This window comes from Xenopus laevis, chromosome 1S, assembly GCF_017654675.1.
Source record: "Xenopus laevis strain J_2021 chromosome 1S, Xenopus_laevis_v10.1, whole genome shotgun sequence".
In the NCBI taxonomy this organism is placed as follows: Eukaryota; Metazoa; Chordata; class Amphibia; order Anura; family Pipidae; genus Xenopus; species Xenopus laevis.
This window is the reverse complement of record NC_054372.1, coordinates 181,146,178-181,168,285: the sequence shown is the minus strand read 5'-3', so window position 1 is coordinate 181,168,285 and position 22,108 is coordinate 181,146,178. Positions and strand designations below refer to the sequence as shown.

The window sequence follows — 22,108 nt, the reverse complement described above, 5'->3', positions numbered from 1 at the left end:
CTCAGAAAAAAATATATTTTTGTCTTTGAGGCTAGAAGGCTTTTGATAGCAGCAAATTATCGTACTTTTTTACTGCAAAAGCAGCAGAAAAAGAATCGTGGGATTTGTAGCCTAGGAGTAGGAGTTAAGGGTTCACAATGACAGCTTTTGGCTTCATTGCCTTGTTAAGGATTTGCCACATCAAGCTTTCCACTAATATAGCTTGCCTATGCTGCAATTTTTCTCTCTCTTCTTGTGTAACATACATAGAAGCCAAATGAAGAGAAATATTTAAATGACAAAAACAGGCTTTTTTGAGGGACTGTGTCCAAAATGATGAGGTCAAAAAGACATACAACTAAAAAAATGGCAATAATGTAGTGCCCTTATATTTAAAAAATGTGTATCTTGCATTCTGTGGGAATCATAAAGCAGGACACATGCAAATGTCATAGGTTTGGTTGAGTCTTTCATTTACCGTATATACTCGAGTATAAGCCGTCCCGAGTATAAGCCGAGGTACCTAATTTTACCTCCAAAAACTGGGAAAGCTTATTGACTCGAGTATAAGCCTAGGGTGAGAAATGCAGCAGCTTCTGGTAAGTTTCAATCAAAAAATTGAGGGTTTCTGCTCCCATTCAGTGGTGGAACTATTGGGGGAGCAGGGGGTGCGAGTGGGCCAGGGCCCTCACCCCCTCAGGGCCCCCCGGCAGCTTGCATGCCACTGAAATGCAGGCTGAAAATAGCGTAAGGAGGGGGAAAGGGGGACCGGCTGTGCGTCTTGGATGTCGGCGAATATTCTTGGAGACTATTCTTGGACGCGGCGACTATTCTTAGATGCCGGCGACTATTCTTAGACGCCAGCGACCGTTTTTCCGCTTGACCCGAGAATAAGCCGAGGTAGAGTTTTTCAGCATATTTTGGGGGCTGAAAAACTCGGCTTATACTCGAGTATATACGGTATGTATTATTTATATTTTCAGTGGTATGTTTGCTCTTTTTCAGCCTCTCAAACTTTTCTACAGAACCTGCAACTCTCAAGCTTGTGTGGGCATAAAAATTTGCAACTTGCTCCAGTTTGACCCTTTGCATCATTTGAATAAATTAGCCCTAGTGTTTATAAAGCAATTCATTACATTTGGGGGTTTTTGTTTTGTTTTTTTAACAACTAATTAATTTGTATTCAACCAATCAACAGGGTTGCAAAGGAGGGGGGGGTAATGCTTGCTCCTTCCAACACTAGTTACTAGTGATATGCAGGTAAGGAAAAACTCAACCAGCACCCAAACCTTACCCACCCTCACCCAACCTTATCACACAAAATGTTACCATTATAGGACCTGCACCCAACACCTACCTTTGTCATGTCGCTCTGTACAATACTTCTTTGCGTGCCTCTTGTTCCAAGACACAAAATCTTCTGGAGCAGAGAAGTAGTTTACTTGGTTAGCAAAACTGCCCAACCGATGGTCAAACAGGGTTTCAGGTCAACCCGCACATCACTGGTTACATATTGGAAACTTATTTTAGAATCTTCTCAAGGAGAACAATGTTATCTGGGCAAAATCTCAAGATCTGGTTTCCTTACATACATTTCTGACCTGAGTTGGGCAGATATGTTGGTAACTTATATATATATATAGACATAGACAGGGAACAAGGACCTATTATTATACGTTATCTTATATTACATTTTTATGCAACTCTTCTATAGTTTATGGGTGTAAAGTATAACTTTATTTACAATGTATAAAGCACTTCTTGGATACATACAATGCTAAAAAGTACACACAGGGACGACAAATAGTGTAATATAGAAGTAAAAATATAAAGAGATGAAGTGCTATTAAGTATAAGACACCGTAGGAAGGATATCCCTGCCCCACAGAGCTTACAATCTTAGTGGCATTATATCGGTGCTAAATGGTCATCTGACTTGAGCAAGCACTTTAGGATGAAACTTTCCTTTCTGGCAGGCTCCTACTTAATGTAACTGAATCAATCTCAGTGGGACTTGGCTTTTACTATTGAGTGCTGTTCTTAGATCTTCCAGGCAGCTGTTATGTTGTGTTAGGGAGCTGCTATCTGGTTACCTTCCCATTGTTCTGTTGTTAGGCTGCTGGGGGGGGGGGAAGGGAGGGGCTGATATCACTCCAACTTGCAGTACAGCAGTAAAGAGTGATTGAAATTTATCAGAGCACAAGTCACATGACTGGGGGCAGCTGGAAAATTGACAATATGTCTAGCTCCATGTCAGATTTCAAAATTGAATATAACAAAATCTGTTTGCTCTTTTGAGAAATGGATTTCAATGCAGAATTCTGCTGGAGCAGCACTATTAATTGATGCGTTTTGAAAAAAAACATGTTTTCCCATGACACTATCCCTTTAAGAAAGACAAGAGATGTTATTAATTTAGCCATGTTTGTAAACAGGGACAATGTGTCAATAGGATAAGGCAGTGAAGTAGGGAGGAAAGAGACAGTGGGAGACGGATACACAGGGCCGCCATCAGTGGGGACAGGGGGTACAAGTGTCCCGGGCCCGGGCCTGAAGGGGGGCCAGGCAGTGCTGCACTTTCGAAAGAGCCGGGCCCCCCTTGATAGCGCCGAAACCATGTGGCCATTTCCGAAGTCCCGAACAGCTGAAATGCGGAAGTGCCGAAAAGCTGAACAGCCGAAGTCCTGAAGCGCCGAAAAGACCCAAACTCACAAAAGGAGGCGAAGCTGAAGTCCTGAAGCCATGAGTTCAATTCTACTCCACACCAATTTGTGTTTTTTTAATCCCCTGGCCACCAATGTATTATTTTAATATTCTATAGGCCCCTGCCACCAATGTTTTTTTAAAAAAATATTCTTAGGGACCCCAATTTTTTTAAACTTGTAAGGGGGGTCCTGGCACCAATACTTTTTAAAAAAAAGCTTTTATGTAGTTTCCAGCTCAGCTGAGCTGCTTCAAGCGTAGGTAGAGTTGCCACCCGGCCGGTATTTTATCGGCCTAGCCGGTAAAACACCTGCCAAGGCCGGGGCCAGTATTACAAATTAACCGGCAATGCAATTGCCGGTAATTTGTAATACCCTTTAAAAAAAGCCCCTGGCCTGCCCCCAATTCGCAAAGAACTTACCTTTTTCCAGCGCCGTGGACGTCTCTGCGATGTTGCTCCACCCCTTTTGCGGCACGCCGTGTACAGCTTGACAAGGTAAAAAATGTCCCTGCATTTTCTCTTAGCAAAAGATTTAGCCTTGGGGCAAATTCGCTACAATTTTATGGTACTGGTGATTCTTTCTACATTACTTGCTGTGTTTTCTGAGAATTTTTAAAAGCCTGTATGATATTGCAAATTTGCAGTCCTTTAGCCTGTGGTGTTGAACTATAAGATTTCAGCAAAATTGTGAGGCCTGTAGGGCCACAGTCCTTATTCAAATAGTGGAGCTATATTGTGCTTCTTTTTACTACACTTTATATGCCACTTATGCAAGTTCAGTGTCAGTACTGCTTCTGCTGACAAGGGACACTCCATTAACCTGATGCTTGATACAGGTTCAGCTGTTTCTATACTACCAAAGGAGATTTTCTTGAAATACTTTGCAAAAGATTCACTTGTTGCACCTGCCCTGAAACTGGTCATTTACTTAAAGGGGACCTGTCACCCTAAAAAATAATTTCAAATTCTTTTCTATCATGTTAGTTGAGCAAAATAAACTTTACTTACACTGTATTTATTATTTAAATTTTGTTTCCTTCTGTTTTGGAATTATACAATCACAGCAAGCAGGCAGCTGCCATTTTGTGGACACGGTTATTAAGGGAAATTGTGTATCACCCCAAAATCTTGTGTATGAACCAGAATAAGGGGCCTAATGTTCATGTGTAGTGCCCTACACAAATATAGAGCCTGAGGAGGGAAGGGGGAATGTGAGGAGAGCAGTGACATGTTGGAAGTGCTGAATGGAAAGTGAAAGTAATTGACTGCCCCTCCTCTATGCCACCGGCATAGAGGCGGGGCAGGTAATATTTGATTGATAGTTTAGATATTTAAACACCTTTATAACAGGTATGGATGTTTTAATGAAAAAAATGTTTGGGGTTCCATATTTAATTTGGAAAGGGCTTTCATTATGCAGTTTTTTATGTGTAGGGACAAGTCCACTTTAAAAGATCCAATCCCTGTGCTTGGTTGCTTGCCAGTGACTGTACAATTTGAATCAAATACTGCAAAATGTGACTTTTACATTGTGAATAAGGGTACTGCTATACTTGGAAGGGATCTCTTTGCTGCATTAAACCTACAATTAGTTGATGGTCTCATTACTACAGCACCAGTGCCTGTCACGCAGTCTGTGTCTAAAATTTCACCACAAAGCAACACTGGGTTGTGCAAAGAACTTTGTACATAAAGTTAAGTTGAGACCAGATGTAAAACCAGTACGCCAGAAATTGAGGCGATTTCCCTACTCTATAAGGGAGACTGTCTCATAGGAACTGAAGAAACTGGTAGAGCAAGATGTGATTGAAAAATCAGAATCCTCTGAATGGGTTTCACCAATTGTTGTAACAATGAAGAAAACTGGAGGTATTCGATTGTGTGTTGATCTCCGTGAACCTAATAAAGCATTTGTTATGGATAATCATCCCTTGCCACACATAGAGGAAATATTTTCCGAGGAGCAAAATTCTTTTCTACTCTGGATCTTCAGAGTGCTTATCATCAAGTATTACTGCATGAGGAAATAAGAGACCTCACTGCATTTATCACACATGATGGTTTGTTTCAGTTCAAGCATGTACCTTATGGACTGGCTTCATCACCGAGTTGTTTTCAAAGACCAATGTCTTCCATACTCCATGGCAACGTTTCAGGCCCTTAAGGCCTTTTTTCAAGCTCTATTTCCTATAGAGCTTGAAAAAAGGCCTTAAGGGCCTGAAACGTTGCTGACCAGGTTGTTTGCCATGTGAATTTCCAATAAAGGCATTTTACACTACTGGTGCTGTACGAACAAATTTTCTTCTGGATTTATGGTGGAGGATGGACCACTGATGGTACGTGCACCAACCATTTCATTTTTAGTGGGGGACTTTAGCTAATTCAAATACATATTTATACCTGGTGTAGAATGCTATATCATTATGATATAATTGTCTACGCTCCAACTATGGATCTTCATGGCAAGTACCTAGAAATGGTTCTGAAATGCATTGATTCTGCAGGACTGAAACTGAACCTTTCCAAATGTCACTTCAGACAAACTCAGCTGTCATTTCTGGGTCATATAATCTCACAAGATGGATTACTGCCTGACCCTGACCATGTCAACGCTGTTACACAAGCACCTCCTCCATCTGATTTGCAGACCTTACGAGCTTTCTTAAGTCTTTCTTTATGGTATTCTAAGTTTATTCCCAACTATGTTTCAGTTGTGGAGCCACTTAGAGCTCTACTACGTGGAACTTCAAGTCTGGTGTTTTCAGAGTCTGCTCAACATAGCTTTGAAATAGTGAAACAGCTAATTATGAACAGTCCAGCACTAGCTTTATTTGATCCTTGGGCAACAGAAAAATTGAGGACCCACCTATGGGGGTACAGAATTTACCTTATGCATTGATCATAGCCCTTTAACTACACTGCTTACAACAAAGGAACTAGGAATGGCACACACAAGCAGCACTGGGCAAGCAGAGAATGGCACACCCAAGCAGCACTGGGCAAGCAAAGAATGTCATACACAAGCAGCACTGGGCAAGCAAAGAATGTCACACACAACTAGCACTGGTAAAGCAGAGAATGGCACACACAAGCAGCACTGAGTAAGCAGAGAATGGCACACACAAGCAGCACTGAGTAAGCAGAGAATGGCACACACAAGCAGCACTGGGCAAGCAAAGAATGTCACACACAACTAGCACTGGGCAAGCAGAGAATGGCACACACAAGCAGCACTGGGCAAGCAGAGAATGGCACACACAGGGAGGGAAGGCAGAACAGAGCAGGAGACAGGGAAACCTATCATTCTTATATGTACTACATACATTGACACAGTGTTTCTGAAGAGGAGCGCAAGTGGAGGAATCGGTAAGTTATTTCTTAATAAAGACTTTGCGAATTTAAAATTAAAAGTATCTTGGTGTTTTGTTTTTTTCGTTAAGTACAAACTAATTTTTTTAAGGGCAGAGACAGATGAGAAGATTCAGGGAGATTAGTTGCCCGGCGATAAATCGACTCTTCTTCAGGCGACTAATTTCCCCAAACTGCCTCCCCGCCGGCTAGAATCGAAATTGTGAGCGGGACGGCACTCGGAGCTCTTCTTTGTCGGAAGTCGCCCGAAGTTTCCTCGTGAGTCAACTTCGGGCGACTTCGGAAAACGAATCGCTCCGCGTGCCATCCCGCCCGCGATTTAGATTCTAGCTCTTCGTTTTCCAAAGTTGCCCGAAGTTTCCTCATGAGGAAACTTTGACGACTTCTGGAAAATGAAGTGATCCGAGTGCCATCCCGATGGTGATTTAGATCCTAGCCCTTTGTTTTCTGAAGTCGCCCTAGGTTTTCTCATGAGGAAACGTTGGGCGACTTCAGAAAACGAATTACTCCGAGTACCATCCCTCCTGCAATTTAGATTCTAGCCAGTGGGGAGGCAGTTCTGGGAGATTAGTCGTCCAGCGATAAATCGGCTCTTCTTCGGGCGACTAATCTCCCTGAACTGCCTCCCCGCCAGCTAGAATAGAAATTGCCATTGAGATGGCACTCGAAACTCTTCCTTGTCAGAAGTCGCCTTAAGTTTCCTCTGAGTCAACTTTGGGAAAACGGAAAACGAATCGATCCATGTGCCATCCTCATGAGGCAACTTTGAAGCGATCTGAGTGCCATCCCGCTGGTGATTTAGATTCTAGCCCTTTGTTTTCCGAAGTTGGCTGAAGTTTCCTTGTGAGGTAACTTTGGGGCGACTTCAGAAAACGAAGCGATCCGAGTGCCCTCCCGCCGGTGATTTAGATTCTAGCCGACGGGGAGGCAGTTCTGGGAGATTAGTCGCCCCGCGATAAATCGGCTCTTCTTTGGGCGACTAATCTCCCGAACTGCCTCTCCGCCAGCTAGAATCGAAATTGCCAGCGGGATGGCACTCAAAACTCTTCTTTGTCGCAGTTAGAAAACAGGTAGCAGCTAATTGAGTGAGTGATGGGAAGCAGATAAAAGTGACTGCCCTGTTCTTTAGCTCTGTACAAACATTCCAGTCCCCTGATAGTGAATGAGAAGAGATGAATGAAGTGACGTCACTGTGCGAAGACAAGACAGGTTTAGCAGTGCGACTGATGTGACTAATCGCTGCACATGAGACCAGCATAATAATGTTACAGAGCAGGTGCCGCACACTTGTGTTATTGCACTGACCTTGCGGCTGCTGCAGGAATGTTATTGGTGGCAACTTGTTACTAGTACACTGGGCTCACTCGCCCCTTCACAACATTCCCAGACAAAGAGGAAACGTCCTGCCACCGAAGTTTGTTGCGTTTGTACAAATCGCAGCGAATCAGTAAGGAAGAATAAAAAGGTCCCAGGATAAATAGGCAACTTGCAGGATTTATTCCAAAGGTATGTGCTGGTGACAGGAAGCAACTCCTCTTCTTCCTCTCACTGCCCTTACACTGCCCTTACCCTGCCCTTACATTGCCCTGTCACTGCCCTTACACTGCCATTACACTGCCCTGTCACTGCCCTTACATTGCCCTGTCACTGCCCTTACACTGCCCTTTCACTGCCCTGTCACTGCCCTTACACTGCCCTGTCACTGCCCTTACACTGCCCTGTCACTGCCCTTACACTGCCCTTACACTGCCCTGTCACTGCCCTTACACTGCCCTGTCACTGACCTCAGCCCTGACCTGCACAGGCCGCTCTCTCATTGGCTGATAAGCAATACAGTCTGCACTTAATGACGTGTCACTGCTGCTTTTATTATGTGCCACTGGGCTTCTGTCCGCTGGGCCTGAGCACACAAACACCACAAATGTTCATTTCACGGGACATATTAAATAACGCAGGTGAAAGGGCAGATCTTTTTGGCCATAAGTCAGTGCTGCTTGTTGTGAATGGGATGAGAACAGGGGGCGGTGTGTGAGACGTTCCTAAACGTTCATTACTTCCTAAACTTACTAAAGCAGAAATGGGCGCAATGGCAGCAATAAACCCAGTGAATGTGTATATGTGTGTGTCTGTTTATGTTGTGTGTGTGTGTCTGTTGTTTCTGTGTCTCTGTGTGTTTGTGTGTCTGTGTATATGTGTGTGTCTCTATGTGTGTGTGTGTAATGTAATTTTCCTACGGCACACCTGTAATTCACCAATACTGCAATGGTGGTGCTGTTCTTCCGTTGGCCCGGCTGGGTCCCTTAGCAACGCATACCTGTAGAAACAGATCCGCACACACTCCGCCAGTTAAAAACACTTACACCAAAAGGTCTTAATGAGAATTTTAGCTATACATGTTTCTTATAATAGATATTTTTTTAATCTTTCTTTCTTCCGTGTTTCTATTTTTCTTTTTACAGATAAGAACTGCCGAGTGATAACATAGAATACTAAGGAATACTAGAAATCCCACGGGCAGTAAGGTATCATGTTTAAGTGAAAAAAAAATGTATATTGTAACTGATTTTTTACAGCAATGTAACAAAAGAAGTGAATATGTAATTTTCTACTCACAATATTGCTCATATTAATATGGATTGTAGTTTGGACACTTCAATATGCAAAGATGCTAATTTTCCTTAATTGGACTAACGATTGTTCATGAATTCCACATAAGGGTTAATGCTTTAGAGAGTTGCATGTTGGGAAAAGGAGGTGTGGGAAGTTGGGTTTAAATGAGTTTAAATAGACGCAAAGATCCGCTCGTTTGGTGACATCGCCAAACGAGCCGATATTTCCCCGATATGCCACTAATGGGCATGGCTATATCGGGGGTAATCTGAACGTTCGACCCTATGGCTGAACGATTGGATTACGATGAGAGCGCAATGGGCTCTGGCAGGGCGGTCGGGACAAAATCAAATCTGTCCGATCGACCAAACGACTGATCTCCGCCAGGACGAAAAATGTCGGGACTCTCCACATACAGTCGAAAATCGTACGAATCCTCTTTAGGATCTTTGCATCTATGGCCACCTTAAGAATTGTATCCTGATGAATCCCCCCAGTGCCCCCCCCGAAATGGAGGGTGCCCCCCCCGAAATGTTGGTTTGTTTGGTGGCATAATAAAAGGGGTTCATTCCCCGACTGCATAATCTGGAGTGTGTGCGGATCCGTTTCTTCACGTCTATGTGTGTGTGTCTGTTGTTTGTGTGTGTCTGTTGTGTGTGTGTATATGTGTGTTTGTGTATATATATATATGTGTCTGTGTGTGTGTTTGGATTTTCAGAGCTGGATTATTGGAGATTACATAAATTGTCGGGTTTTGAAATGAGGATGTAGAAATTAAGGAAGGAATTACCTCATTAGGCTCTAACCTGATGCTTTGCTATTAATTAAACATGTCGTCTGCCATTAGGGGGCACTAAACAACCTTGTATTTATCCTGAAAATAGTAGGGGTGTGGAAAGTTAAAGGGAAGGGATGCTTTCCAAAAAAAAAAAAAAAGCTTTGTGAAGTGAGCAAAATGTCCCAGATGTAGAAAGGGCGACAATAGGCGGATGTAGCGGCTCAATCATTTACCAGTGCGCGTAATGTGCGCGTAAAGTGCAGGTGGTGCCCCAGACCTTCTGTACTCGCCCCACACAGCAGCCTAATGACAACAAGACAACTGTCCTCTAATATTAGCGCCTGTATTTCTGCATCTATTATAGTCCTAACCCACTGTAATGGGATCTTTTATCAGAAGATTAGGACTATCTCCTGCACTTGCTGCAAAACAATCTGTTAGCGCGGAGTTATTTGCAGTGAAAGTGAGCGGCAATAGAAGTGCAACGAGCGCCCAGGAATGCAGCCTGCACACTTCTCTGTCTGTTCTCCTCTGGGCAGAAAAGAATAGAAAATGTAGAGGGAGAGGGAGAGAAAAGAGGCTTTTGAACCAACAATGCCATTTTCCGTGAAGCGATGGTTCTGTAGAAAAGGAAATATCGCCTACTCACTTTCATTCAGCTGTGCCAAAAATGTTACAAATGAGCGGCCGCCAAGTCGCAGCGGAGGTGCCAGACTGCGCTTAATAACCCGGCCCTATACAACTTCATTATCGATGGGGCAATGTGTGAAAGGAGACCGCCTACGTCGTCCCATTCCTTGTCTGATACTCCAGACACTACTGCCAGTGAACAAAACTGTCACTTGAGGAAGGAGGGGGGGGGGGGGGGCTTGGGTATTAAACTTGTATTCGGCCTCTCACCAACTCCCAGAGAGCTGCATGTGCGGAGCAGACGCTTAAGTCGGAGGTGCTGGGAGTTATAGTTTTATAGGCACTTTTAGAGGTGGGGGGAAGTCCTAAACCCACCTCTCTGGACTTCAAAGGAATTTAGTTGCATTACTGATGCGCCTCGGTCTCTCCTCTCAGAAGGTGAAGGAGCCGAGTACAGTGGATTATACATCATCCTCACTCACAACGACAACACTGCGACAGGGAGAGGTCACGTCATTGTCCTGGACGCACCACCTGTAACAGCGCTTCCCACTCACACTCTGCGCTTCCCATTTATACTCTGCTCTTCCCACTTATACTCTGATCTTCCCACTTATACTCTGCTCTTCCCACTCACACTCTGCGCTTCCCATTTATACTCTGCTCATCCCACTCACACTCTGCTCTTCCCACTTATACTCTGATCTTCCCATTTATACTCTGATCTTCCCACTCACACTCTGCGCTTCCCATTTATACTCTGCTCTTCCCACTTATACTCTGATCCTCCCACTTATACTCTGCTCTTCCCACTCACACTCTGCGCTTCCCATTTATACTCTGCTCTTACCACTCACACTCTGCTCTTCCCACTTATACTCTGCTCTTCCCACTCACACTCTGCTCTTCCCACTCACACACACTCTGCTCTTCCCACTTATACTCTGCTCTTCCCATTTATACTCTGATCTTCCCACTCACACTCTGCTCATCCCACTCACACTCTTCTCTTCCCCCTTATACTCTGCTCTTCCCACTCACACTCTGCTCTTCCCACTTATACTTACTCTGCTCTTCCCACTCACACTCTGCTCTTCCCACTTATACTCTGCTCTTCCCACTTATACTCTGATCTTCCCACTCACACTCTGCCCTTCCCACTTATACTCTGATCTTCCCACTCACACTCTGTGCTTCCCACTCACACTCTGCTCTTCCCACTTATACTCTGATCTTCCCAATTATACTCTGCTTTTCCCACTTATACTCTGTTCCCATTATACTCTGATCTTCCACTTATACTCTGATCTTCCCACTCACACTCTGCTCTTCCCACTTATACTCTGCTCTTCCCACTAATACTCTGCGCTTCCCACTCACTCTGCTGCTTCACTTCCCCACCATCTCTTGCACAAGTTTCTGTCTCTGCTCATTGCTACATTGTATGCAGGATCTACCTCCTTGTTCATTGGAAAAGGTTTCCAGAAGGTGGAAAAATATCACCTGATTGACTGTGATCCCCCCCCCCCAAACACACACACACAGACACACACACACACAGACACACACAGCAGTGTGACACACACACACACATTAGGAGACCGCCCACCGCAGACAGCTAAGACCCCCTTATAGATTTAAAGAGAGACTGCATTAGAGGCTGCTGTTCATTCAATAGCAGAGTCCGGTCCATTATCCCATCTCTCCACTTGAGACTCTGCTCGTCCCACTCCCAGCACTGAGGATGTTAAATGAAAGGATCCAGCCGGGCTTCATTTTGCTCCTGACGGTGTCCCTGTGTCATTTCATGGAACATCGCGCAGTCCAAGGTAAGAAGCTTCACCACTTTTATCCTCTTTGGGCATTTTCTTTAGTTTTTTTTGGTGCCGGTGTCTGGAGCAGAATTCAGTGTTAAGCCGCAGTGTTTATGTTTCTCCCGGATTCAAAGGGCTTTAGTCAACTTCTTTATTTATCAATGAACGACGTGTAAATAAATGGATCGGCGGTGAGTGTTACTTTTTATCAATATTGTAATAAAAAGTCGGTTCCATGTATTTGTATATGTTTCTTGCTACACTATTGGACATGAGTTTTGGTTGCAAATCATTAGGAATCAGAGCCTAGAATATAAGCGCAGTCTTATTGGCGCAATCTGCCCTGTGCTAAATGCAGCGTCACTTGGTACATTCCCAAGCTGGACTGAGTGTTGTGTAACCCTATTCAGCTTCTCTCTCCTCTTAACTTTAAAGGGGTCATTCACCTTCAGACTAACTTTTAATATGTTCTAGAATGGCTAATTCTAAGCAGCTTTTCAATTGGTCTTCATTATTTATTAATAACATAACAAAAAAAGGGGAAGAATCAACCTGGGAGTGTATAGAAAAAAAAACTTTGGAACTGGATTAGGACAGGCTGGATAAGTGTAATATAGAACTGGGGCAGGCTGGTATGTGTTCCTTGTCTTAACATCAGTTTAAAGGAACAGTAACATCAAAAATAAAAGTGCTTTAAAGTAATACAGATATAATGCAGTGTTGGTAAAACTGCGGTGTTTGCATCAAAAACACGACTAGAGTTTATATAAATAAGCTGCGGTGTAGCAATGGGGGCAGCCATTCCAAGGAGACATGGTCCAGGTTGCACAGCAGACAAACTCTGAAAAACATAATGGTGTTATCTGTAACGATTTAAAGGGATTGTTCACCTTTGAGATAACTTGTAGTATGTAGAGAGTAATATTCTGAGAAAATTGCTTTTAATGTTTTATTACTCGTGGTTTTTGAGTTATTTATCTTTTTATTCAGCAGTCTGCTATTTCAGCAATCTGGTTGCTAGGGTCCAAGTTACCCTAGCAACCATGCCTTGATTTGAATAAGAGACTGGAAAATGAATAGGAGAGGGACTGAATAGAACGATGAGTAATAAAAAGTAGCAGTAACAATATATGTATAGCCGTACAGAGCATTTGTTTTTAGCTGGAGTCAGTGACCCTGATTTGAAATCTGGGAGGAGTCAGAAGAAAAAGGCAAATAACCCAAAAACTATACAAAATAAATAATGAAAACCAATTGAAAAGCTGCTTAGAAGCAGCCATTCTAGAACATACTAAAAGTTAGTTTGAAGGTGACCCGCCCCTTGAACCTGTGCCATATAGCCTTTTTTTCAATTTCTGCCATTGCTACACGGCAGCTTGTTTATATAAACTATAGTAGTGTTTCTGAAGCACATCAGTTTTACCAGTGCAGGGCAACACTACATGATATTTTCGTTATTTTTAAACATTTTTATTTATTTTGGTGTTACTGTTCCTTTAACAGTATGGCATCTTAACCCTTGGTGCAGCCTGAGTTAGTCCCTGCGTGGTGGCTTTGAAGGGGTTAAGCGAGCAAGTGTGGGCGGCGAGGCTGGGGAGAGACTGCTGTTACTAGAGCAGGTTAAGAGAGAGGACAAATAAAAGTAAACAGTCTAGTGCAAGTGAGAGCACACGTGTTGTGTCTGGGTCGCTGCTCAGTGACACTGATATGGTTGGGCCGCTGTGTTTTACAGCTGGGAATTGCTGGCTGCAGCAGTTGAAGAATGGCCGATGTCAGGTTCTCTACAGGACTGATCTGAGCAAGGAGGAATGCTGCAAGACTGGCAGGCTGGGCACCTCGTGGACACAAGAGGATGTACCCAACAGCACCCTCTTCAAATGGATGATATTTCATGGAGGGGCCCCACATTGCATCCCCTGCAAAGGTACCTCATATGAGATCTTACAAACACCACTATCTCGCCTGATTTTTTCAACTCACTTTGAGGGTTAAATTCCTGCAACTCAATAAAGGGATGGTTCGCCGTCAAGTAAACTTTTTGTATGTTATAGAATGGCCAACTTTGACTTAGAGGGTTAAATTCCTGCAACTCAATAAAGGGGCAGTTCACCTTCAAGTAAACTTTTAGGGTCAGTCCACACAAGCAGATTCGGGGAGACTTAGTTGCCTGGCGACTAATCGCCTCTTCTTCTCAGCGACAATCTCTCCGAACTGCCTTTGCGTGTCTTCCCGTCCGCTATAATGAAAAGTCACCTGCGCTAAAGCACACATAGCGCTTCATTTTCCGAAGTCGCCTGAAGTTTCCTCTGGACTTTTCATTATAGCAGACGGGAAGGCACGGGAAGACACGCGAAGGCAGTTCGGGGAGATTGTCACCCAGAAGAAGAGGTGATTATAAATCTCCCCGAATCTGCTCACGTGGACTCCCTTAGTATGTTATACAATGGCCAACTTTGATTTAGAGGGTTAAATTCATGCAACTCAATAAAGGGGTGGTTCACCTTCAAGTTAACTTTTAGTATGTTATAGGGTAGGACTACATGGACGTTTTTGCCGTGATTTGACGCGCTGCGACAAAATGCCTGCGAAAAAATAAGGTAAGTGAATGCATTGTCGCATGGTGTCGCAGCGTTGATCCGACGCGACTGTCAAATGCAGACACATCGTGCAGCATCTGCATCCGACAGTCGTATCACGTCGGATCAACACTGTGACACCGTTGTCACAGGCGTTTTGTCGCAGTGCTCCGGTTCGCGCCAAAAACATCCATGTAGTCCTACCCTTAGAATGGCCAACTTTGATTTAGAGGGTTAAATTCCTGCAACTCTTTAAAGGGGTGGTTCACCTTCAAGTTAAATTTAATATGTTATAGAATGGCCAAATCTAAGCTTTTTTTTAAATTATTTGCCTTTCTCTTCTGACTCTTTCCAGCTTTCAAATGGGGGTCACTGACCCCATCTAAAAACAAAGCTTCTGTAAAGCTACAAATGTATAACTATTGCTACTTTAGAATACTCATCTTTCAAATTTAGGTCCCCTCCTGTTCGTATTCCAGTGTCTCATTCAAATCAATGCAGGGTTGCTAGGGACCCTAGCAACCAGAATGCTTAAACTTGAAAGCTGCTGAATAAAAAGCTGAATAACTCGAAAACCACAAATAATACAACATGACAATGAATTGCAATTTGTCTCGGAATATCACGCTCTACCTCATACTAAAAGTTAACTCAGAGGTGAACAACCCCTTTAAATAAAGTTTTTTTTTAGTGCTTTAACATGCAGTCCCCACTGACACGTTGTAAAAATACACGATTTAACTACCACTGTGTATATTTGGTGTGACCTGTGCTTCCATGAAACCATGAAGCTGCATGTATTTACATACTTCACATAAATATTTTAAACTGCTATTGGCATTATTTTTGCATAGACGGAGGTGGGCACAGACTCCCATTATACGATATATAAGTATATAAGTATGTGTGTAAGAATAATCTTTCCCAGTTCAGTCTGTAAGATACTCTGCTAGCAGATTCTGGCCACCTACACTTGCTTATTAAGTGTTATTTTTCACTGAGGGATTTATTAAAGTGAAGGGGACATCTGCACTCAATTTTGAGTTCGCTTTCTGGAGGAACTTTTGTTCTTTCTCCATAGATACTGTGTGCTGTTTTAGCTATTAGGCACAGAGGGGAAATACTTTTTCTTGTACTAGTAAGTTCCCAGTGTCAGGAGCTTGTATGAATCTGGGATCTTGTGTATATATATATATATATATATATATATATATATATATATATATATATATATATATATATATATATATATGTTAATTATAGACTATAACTTCCCATAGAAACTTCATGGAGTGGTGCTGCTGAGCTATGGGGCTATTTAAAGGGGTTAACTTTTTTTAAAAGTGAACTTTTAGTATGATGTAGAGAGTGCTATTCTGAGACAATTTGCAATTGGTTTTCATTTTTTATTATTTGTGGTTTTTGAGTTATTTAATATTTTATTCAGCAGATCTCCCGTTTGCATTTTCAGCCATCTGCTTGCCAGGGTCCAAATTACCCGAGCAACCCTGCATTGATTTGGACAAGAGACTGGGATATAAATAGGAGAGGGTTTAAATAGAAAGATAAATAAGAAAAAGTAGCAACAACAATACATTTGTAGCCTTACAGAGCATTTGTTTTTAGATGGGGTCAGTGACCCCCTTTTGAAAGCTGGAAAGAATCAGAGCAAGAAGGCAAATAATAAAAAAAACTATAAGAAATAAATAATGAAGACTAATGGGTCATTTATTACACACTAAACGTTAACTTAAAGGCGAACCACCCCTTTAATCACATTCCTAGTGATACTGTTTCTTGAGTACTTTGCTAATTAAACTTGTTGCACTTACAGAAACGTGTGAGAACGTAGACTGTGGCCCTGGGAAGAAATGTAAGATGAACAAGAAGAACAAGCCAAGGTGTGTCTGCTCTCCGGATTGTTCCAACATTACCTGGAAAGGTTCAGTGTGCGGAATAGATGGCAAAACCTATAAGGATGAGTGTGCTTTGCTCAAAGCCAGATGTAAAGGGGTCCCGGAGCTGGATGTGCAGTATCAAGGGAAATGCAAAAGTAGGTTGAACAGTGGGGGGGGGGGCGTTAGGGATCTGTGGGGTGGGATTAGATGGTTGGGATGTTACCCAAATCCAGTGTCAGATTAGGATGCCAGAGGCCCACCAGAAAACCCAGGGGTCCCCAACTTTTTTACCCATGAGCCACATTCAAATGTAAAAAGAGTTGGGAAGCAACACAAGCATGAAAACTGTTCCTGTGGATGCCAAATAAGGGCTGTGATTGGTTATTTGGTAGCCCCCATGTGGACTGGCAGTCTACAAGAGGCTCTACTTGGCACTATACTTAGTTTTTATGCAATTAAAACTTGCTTCCAAGCCTGGAATTCAAAAATAAGCACCTGCTTTGAGGACACTGAGAGCAACATCCAAGGGGTTGGAGAGCAACAAGTTGTTCACGAGCTACTGGTTGGGGATCACTGCCTTAGACCATTGGCCCAAGAGAAAACCTTAACCCATGGTCCATAAAACCTTAGAAAGTGGGCCCCACTTTCCAAACTATTATTCCTCCTCTCCTCACTCAACCTTTTTATTTTCCTAGTCTTTCATATCTACTTTCTATATTCTTCTATTACTTTTTCCCATGAAGAAATAAGGAATGACCATGAAATAGGCCAAATGGTTAGACGCAAGGGGCCCACTGACACCTGGGCCCTCTGGGAGTTTTCCTGGTCTCCCAGTGGGCCAGTCCGACACTGCCTGAACCTCGTGAGTGGGCAGCGTGGGGAAATAAATCTAAATGGGTGGCTTTTTAGTAGCCTAGAAACTTTTTTTTGGTATTCTGGTACTGATAGCAGTGTCCTGGCTGTGCTGTTAATGTATCTGACGTTCTTGGTGCCTTATAATGATCCCTCTTTCTTTTTCAGAGACTTGCAGGGACGTGCTGTGTCCAGGCAGCTCCACGTGTGTGGTGGATCAGACCAATAACGCCTACTGTGTGACTTGTAATCGGATTTGCCCGGATCCTTCCTCCCCTGATCAATATCTGTGCGGGAATGATGGAATAACCTATAGCAGTGCGTGCCACTTGAGGAAGGCTACCTGCCTGCTGGGCAGATCCATTGGATTAGCCTACGAGGGGAAATGCATAAGTAAGTGTGGTGTCTGATTTACCCCACAAGAAGGTCCATTCTGATTCTTTCCAAAACTGCTCTGAAGACGCTCAGTATGGTGCAAGAGAAGCAACGTTTGTTGCAACGTTTGTGCAAAAGGATTTGTGTCAGTTTGGAGCTTGGTACATGGCAAGTTTCACGGAGTCCTCCTGGTGTGTGTTTGCACTTTCACTCACACATTGCCCTTACATCACACACAGGTCTGGACTGGGATTCAAAATAGGCCCTGGCATTTCAAGTACACAGAGGCCCAAACAGCCTCCCACCAGCCCAATAAATAGTGACTGTTAATGGCAACTCACAGCAGCCCCTCTGGCATTTGCCAGAACCCACAGGTTGCCAGTCCGGACCTGATCACACACTAGCTAAGGAATGAGAAAAGATGGAAGCAACAGCTGTATTGCGCCTGCCGAGCAACTAGTGACACTGCTTTGGGTCCAAGCAGGACAGTTTTACCCAGTAAAACATGTTTTTAATTTACATTGATTTAATTATGGCATTTTCTCTTTTGTTTAACAAGTGGAAATGGTTTTGATCCATACCTGGGGAAGGCTGAATTTTACTGTGGCCTCTAGAGTCCTGTTTTCTGCAGTGAATTTAAGATGAACTATATAAGATCTCCATGTTTCTCTCCTGGCTATTGGAGGTTCATGGCATTTTTGCCATCTGGGTTGTAACAGATATATGCAGTATGGTGACTCTTTGAACCTTTTATATGTGCCCTCTCTGTGTTGTATGAAGCCTATTTCCACTCTAGCTGGTGATGCATCTGTGGGTAGGGCAGATACCTGTACTATATATATATATATATATATATATATATATATATATATATATATATATATATGTGTTAGAGTGAACATTATCTGCTTACCTGTGGATCTGTTAGTATGTCTGATATGTGGAATGTCACCTGGTGTACTGATGCTCTATTCAACCTCACACGAGGTATATCTGCTACAGTAGAAGCATTTTCACCTATGATTAATAGGACAGATACTGTGAATTATTAGATGTATCTTTATTATATTAGCGCTTTTTGCTCTCTCACTTGTTGCATTTGTCAGTATGCAGGCTATTAGCACCCTACCTATGGTGCAACTGTCAGAATAAACCTGATTGCCCCTTACCTGTGATCTATCTGTCAGTATAAGGAGTATCACCCTGCCATTGGTGTAGGTTATTATGAAGGTTATTTTAGCCTTACCTATTCGGTATCTGAGAATGGATGCTATTTGAACAATAACACTGGTGTGGTGTATTTTTATTATGAAGACTGTGTATTCTCACCCTGTTGTATGTGAAAAGTATGGTGACTTGCTAATAAACCCCTATTATATGGTATTTTTACACTCATTCCCAGTGTTACTTTAAATGTTATTTGTATGCTCAGATGTGATGTATCAGTTTGCTAGTAGGAAGATCATTTATACTATCACTTGTAGCCAACCTGTAAACAGGGGCTATTTTCACTCTTGCCCATGAATCTATCTTCACCCTTATCTGTGGTTTATGTTAGTACGCAGGTCCGAACTGGGATTCACAATAGACATTTCTAACATTTATTTATTCCCAATAAATAGTGACTGTCTATGGCAACTTACATCAGACCCTCTGGCATTTGCCAGAACCCACAAATTGCCAGTCCGGGTCTGTTAGTATGAGACCTAAATGAAATCTAAGTAATTACACAGAAAAAAAACAGATTCTGATTTTCTTTGCTAGATGTATCTCCCTTAATAACTAGAGTTTATAAATCTGCGTGTTTCACAATTAACTGCTGTTTTGGCATTTGTGTTCCTCGCTTTGTACTGAGACTTAAAGAGCGATCATTGACTGATAAGTTTATTTGTTAAAAGCCCTGGCTCTTCTCCCTTTCAGAGGCCAAGTCTTGTGAAGATATTGAGTGCAGCGCTGGAAAGAAATGTCTGTGGGACAGTAGAGTGGGTAGAGGTCGCTGTGCGCTGTGCAATGATCTGTGTGGAGAGAGCAAGTCAGACGATACAGTGTGCGCCAGCGATAACACGACCTACCCAAGCGAGTGCGCAATGAAACAGGCTGCCTGCTCCTCGGGGGTTCTGTTGGAAGTCAAACACAGTGGATCTTGCAACTGTAAGTGAATTACCGAAACGCAGAGTAAGATTTCTAAAGGCAACCCCTCGGTAATGAAGACGTTAAAGCAAAATACCTTTTTTTTGTTGTTGTTTCTAAGGGAATTCCAGGACTATTTGGTAATAAATGTACAACTTTCCAGTGACATCAGTTAAAGCGGCCTGCAAGATTTTGGCACTTTTTGCAGGAAAAAGCCAAGCTATTTACAAGGGGGTTGCCTGAGAATATCTTTGCCTCTATTTTTCTAATTTGCTTCTATCTGCTTCGCTGATTGCTTAATTAATGCTTTGAGTGACCTAACTCCATCCAAGTACCACTAGTAGCTTTGGGCAGAAGCCTCTACTAACGCTGAGGACACAAGCAGTACACCTAGAACACGAGCGCTTTTTGTCTGATTACAGGAATCTGCAATAACAGCCTGATCCATTGGTTCTTCAGAACTTTAAGACTTCATAGATTATGTAAAAACAAACAAACAAAAGTATTATTTATCAGGTGATGCCAAGCAGCATCCCCTGCGAGTCACATACAATGCAACGCTGTATTATGGCTGGTCAGAGGGCTTTGAGAAACATGCACTGAGCTTCTGCGCTGTTGTTGTCCTTATTTAAACAACAGCTCCCCTATATTCCCCATATAGCCATTGTCGAAGATACAGAGGAGGAAGAAGAGGAAGAGGACTACAGTTTTATCATATCTTCATGGTAACAGCTCCCAAAACTGTTGGAACAGCCTCTGGGCAAGAACACATGTCCATACTGTACATAGGTGTATGCTTATTTATTTTGGGAAAGAAAAAACAAACAAAGTATACATATAGTTGAGTCTGGTAGACATTTATTTATACTGTCATGTTTTATAATTTATACATAAAATATCTGTTTTGACTGTACACCTTGTTTTGAAGAAATATATTCGTCAAAGGAAGAGCAGTGTTATTTATTGTGAAATATCTTCGCTTGTAAAGTCCAGCTTTTCTTGTAAGTCCATTCCTTAGAGTTGATTGGCGGTAGCGTCCACTCTACTCAGCGAACCCCTTGAGCCTGCGCGGTGCCGAAAGAGAGTCGCGGGCGAGTTACGCATTGCGCCTCCCGCTAGAGCTCATGGGGTTCGGCGCTTTTCTTTCCATGAACCCTGCATGTCAGTTTCTAAATGTTTATTTATTGGATTCTCTCCTTTAGGGTAGGACTACGTGGACGTTTTCGGTGCGATCCGACGCGCTGCAACAGAACACAGCGTGCATCGTCTGCATCTGGCAGTCGTGCCGCGTCGGATCAACGATGCGACTTCATCGGACATTTCTATCTCTTACCTTATTTCCGTCGCATGCAATTTGTCGGCAGCGTTTTGTCGCATCGCGTCGGATCGCGCCAAAAACGTCCATGTAGTCCTACCCTTCAGTCCTGTACATACATCCTTCGGGTTTTGTTTACAAGGAATCTTGACTGACCAAAAGAGACTGCAACATAACGTAAAAAAAAAAAATATTCATATATATATATAAAGATATATATATATATAAAAAGGATTAAAGTGGCTGTGATTTAGGAAATATCCTAGTTTCCATTATTCTGTCATACTGGATGGATAAACCCCAAAGACTTTTTGGTTCCAAATCGTGTTGATCCTTCCCACCTATTTGATACACATATTTGATACACATTTCCATCAAGCCTAATATTTGTGCATTTCGACGTTTTATCAGTCCAAGTTTCTTGCTTTTTGTCATAATACATTTTTTTTTTTTCTGATTTCTATTTTATATTTTCAAACATGGCAAGTTAAATACAAATTCATTTAAATATATAGTTTTGTACTTTTTTACCATGTAAATGTGTAATGTATATAAAAAAGTTATAATGTGTATTTGTAAATAAATTATGGGTGAACAATAAAATAAATTTGCTTTATGCATTTCTCGCGTGTGTTATGTAATGAGGTGCTGTTGATCAAACAGAAGGATGCTTAGTGAAGGCACTCATTTTATACTGATTGATGGCAAACAACACAGTTCATAGAATGAATGTACAGTATATGCCCTGGCACTTTGTACTGAAACTGCCAAATGTTTGCTTAGTATACAGATCAATTCCATTTGCTATTTCCTTCTAGCATCTCTCCGGAGACACAAACCCCCATCCCTCATGCTCCCTGTCTGGCACTCTTCCCCTTTCCCAGTGTTATCTAGTTATCACAACAAGCAGCTCTTCAGAAGTGAGAAACACAAACATCACAACTATATCTAAAAATTAAGGGCAAAACTTAACAAATAAGCAAGTCATGGCATTAAAAAAAAACATCATATGACAGACAATTTTAATTGCAAGATTCAGGTGTCAGCCTAAAGGAGGCCATAGACACACAGATCCTAT

The 22,108-nt window shown here is 42.5% G+C and overlaps 1 protein-coding gene across 4 annotated transcripts; it reads left to right on the top strand.

Moving 5' to 3' along the window:
• Positions 1-10,350: 10,350 nt before the first annotated feature.
• On the top strand, positions 10,351-21,255 carry fst.S (follistatin S homeolog). Of its 4 annotated transcripts, none has more exons than XM_018244492.2 (6): positions 10,359-11,899; positions 13,617-13,808; positions 16,295-16,513; positions 17,379-17,603; positions 19,506-19,736; positions 20,377-21,255. In XM_018244492.2, exons 1-6 carry the CDS (start codon positions 11,815-11,817, stop codon positions 20,442-20,444), a joined length of 1,020 nt encoding a protein of 339 aa, XP_018099981.1. In that variant the 5' UTR covers positions 10,359-11,814; the 3' UTR covers positions 20,445-21,255. The 4 variants fall into 4 exon arrangements, with proteins under 4 accessions (XP_018099983.1, XP_018099981.1, XP_018099982.1 ...); XM_018244493.2 differs by having other exon boundaries at positions 10,360-11,899; positions 20,918-21,255; XM_041580574.1 differs by lacking the exon at positions 20,377-21,255 and adding an exon at positions 20,138-20,200 and having other exon boundaries at positions 10,360-11,899.
• Positions 21,256-22,108: the final 853 nt, after the last annotated feature.

Excerpts from the sequence above, each read along its gene's own strand:
- fst.S (XM_018244492.2), top strand. The coding sequence starts at position 11,815 with ATGTTAAATGAAAGGATCCAGCCGGGCTTCATTTTGCTCCTGACGGTG. Across the intron at positions 17,604-19,505 it reads CTACGAGGGGAAATGCATAA|AGGCCAAGTCTTGTGAAGAT; the intron begins GTAAGTGTGGTG and ends TCTCCCTTTCAG. Across the intron at positions 19,737-20,376 it reads ACACAGTGGATCTTGCAACT|CCATTGTCGAAGATACAGAG; the intron begins GTAAGTGAATTA and ends TTCCCCATATAG.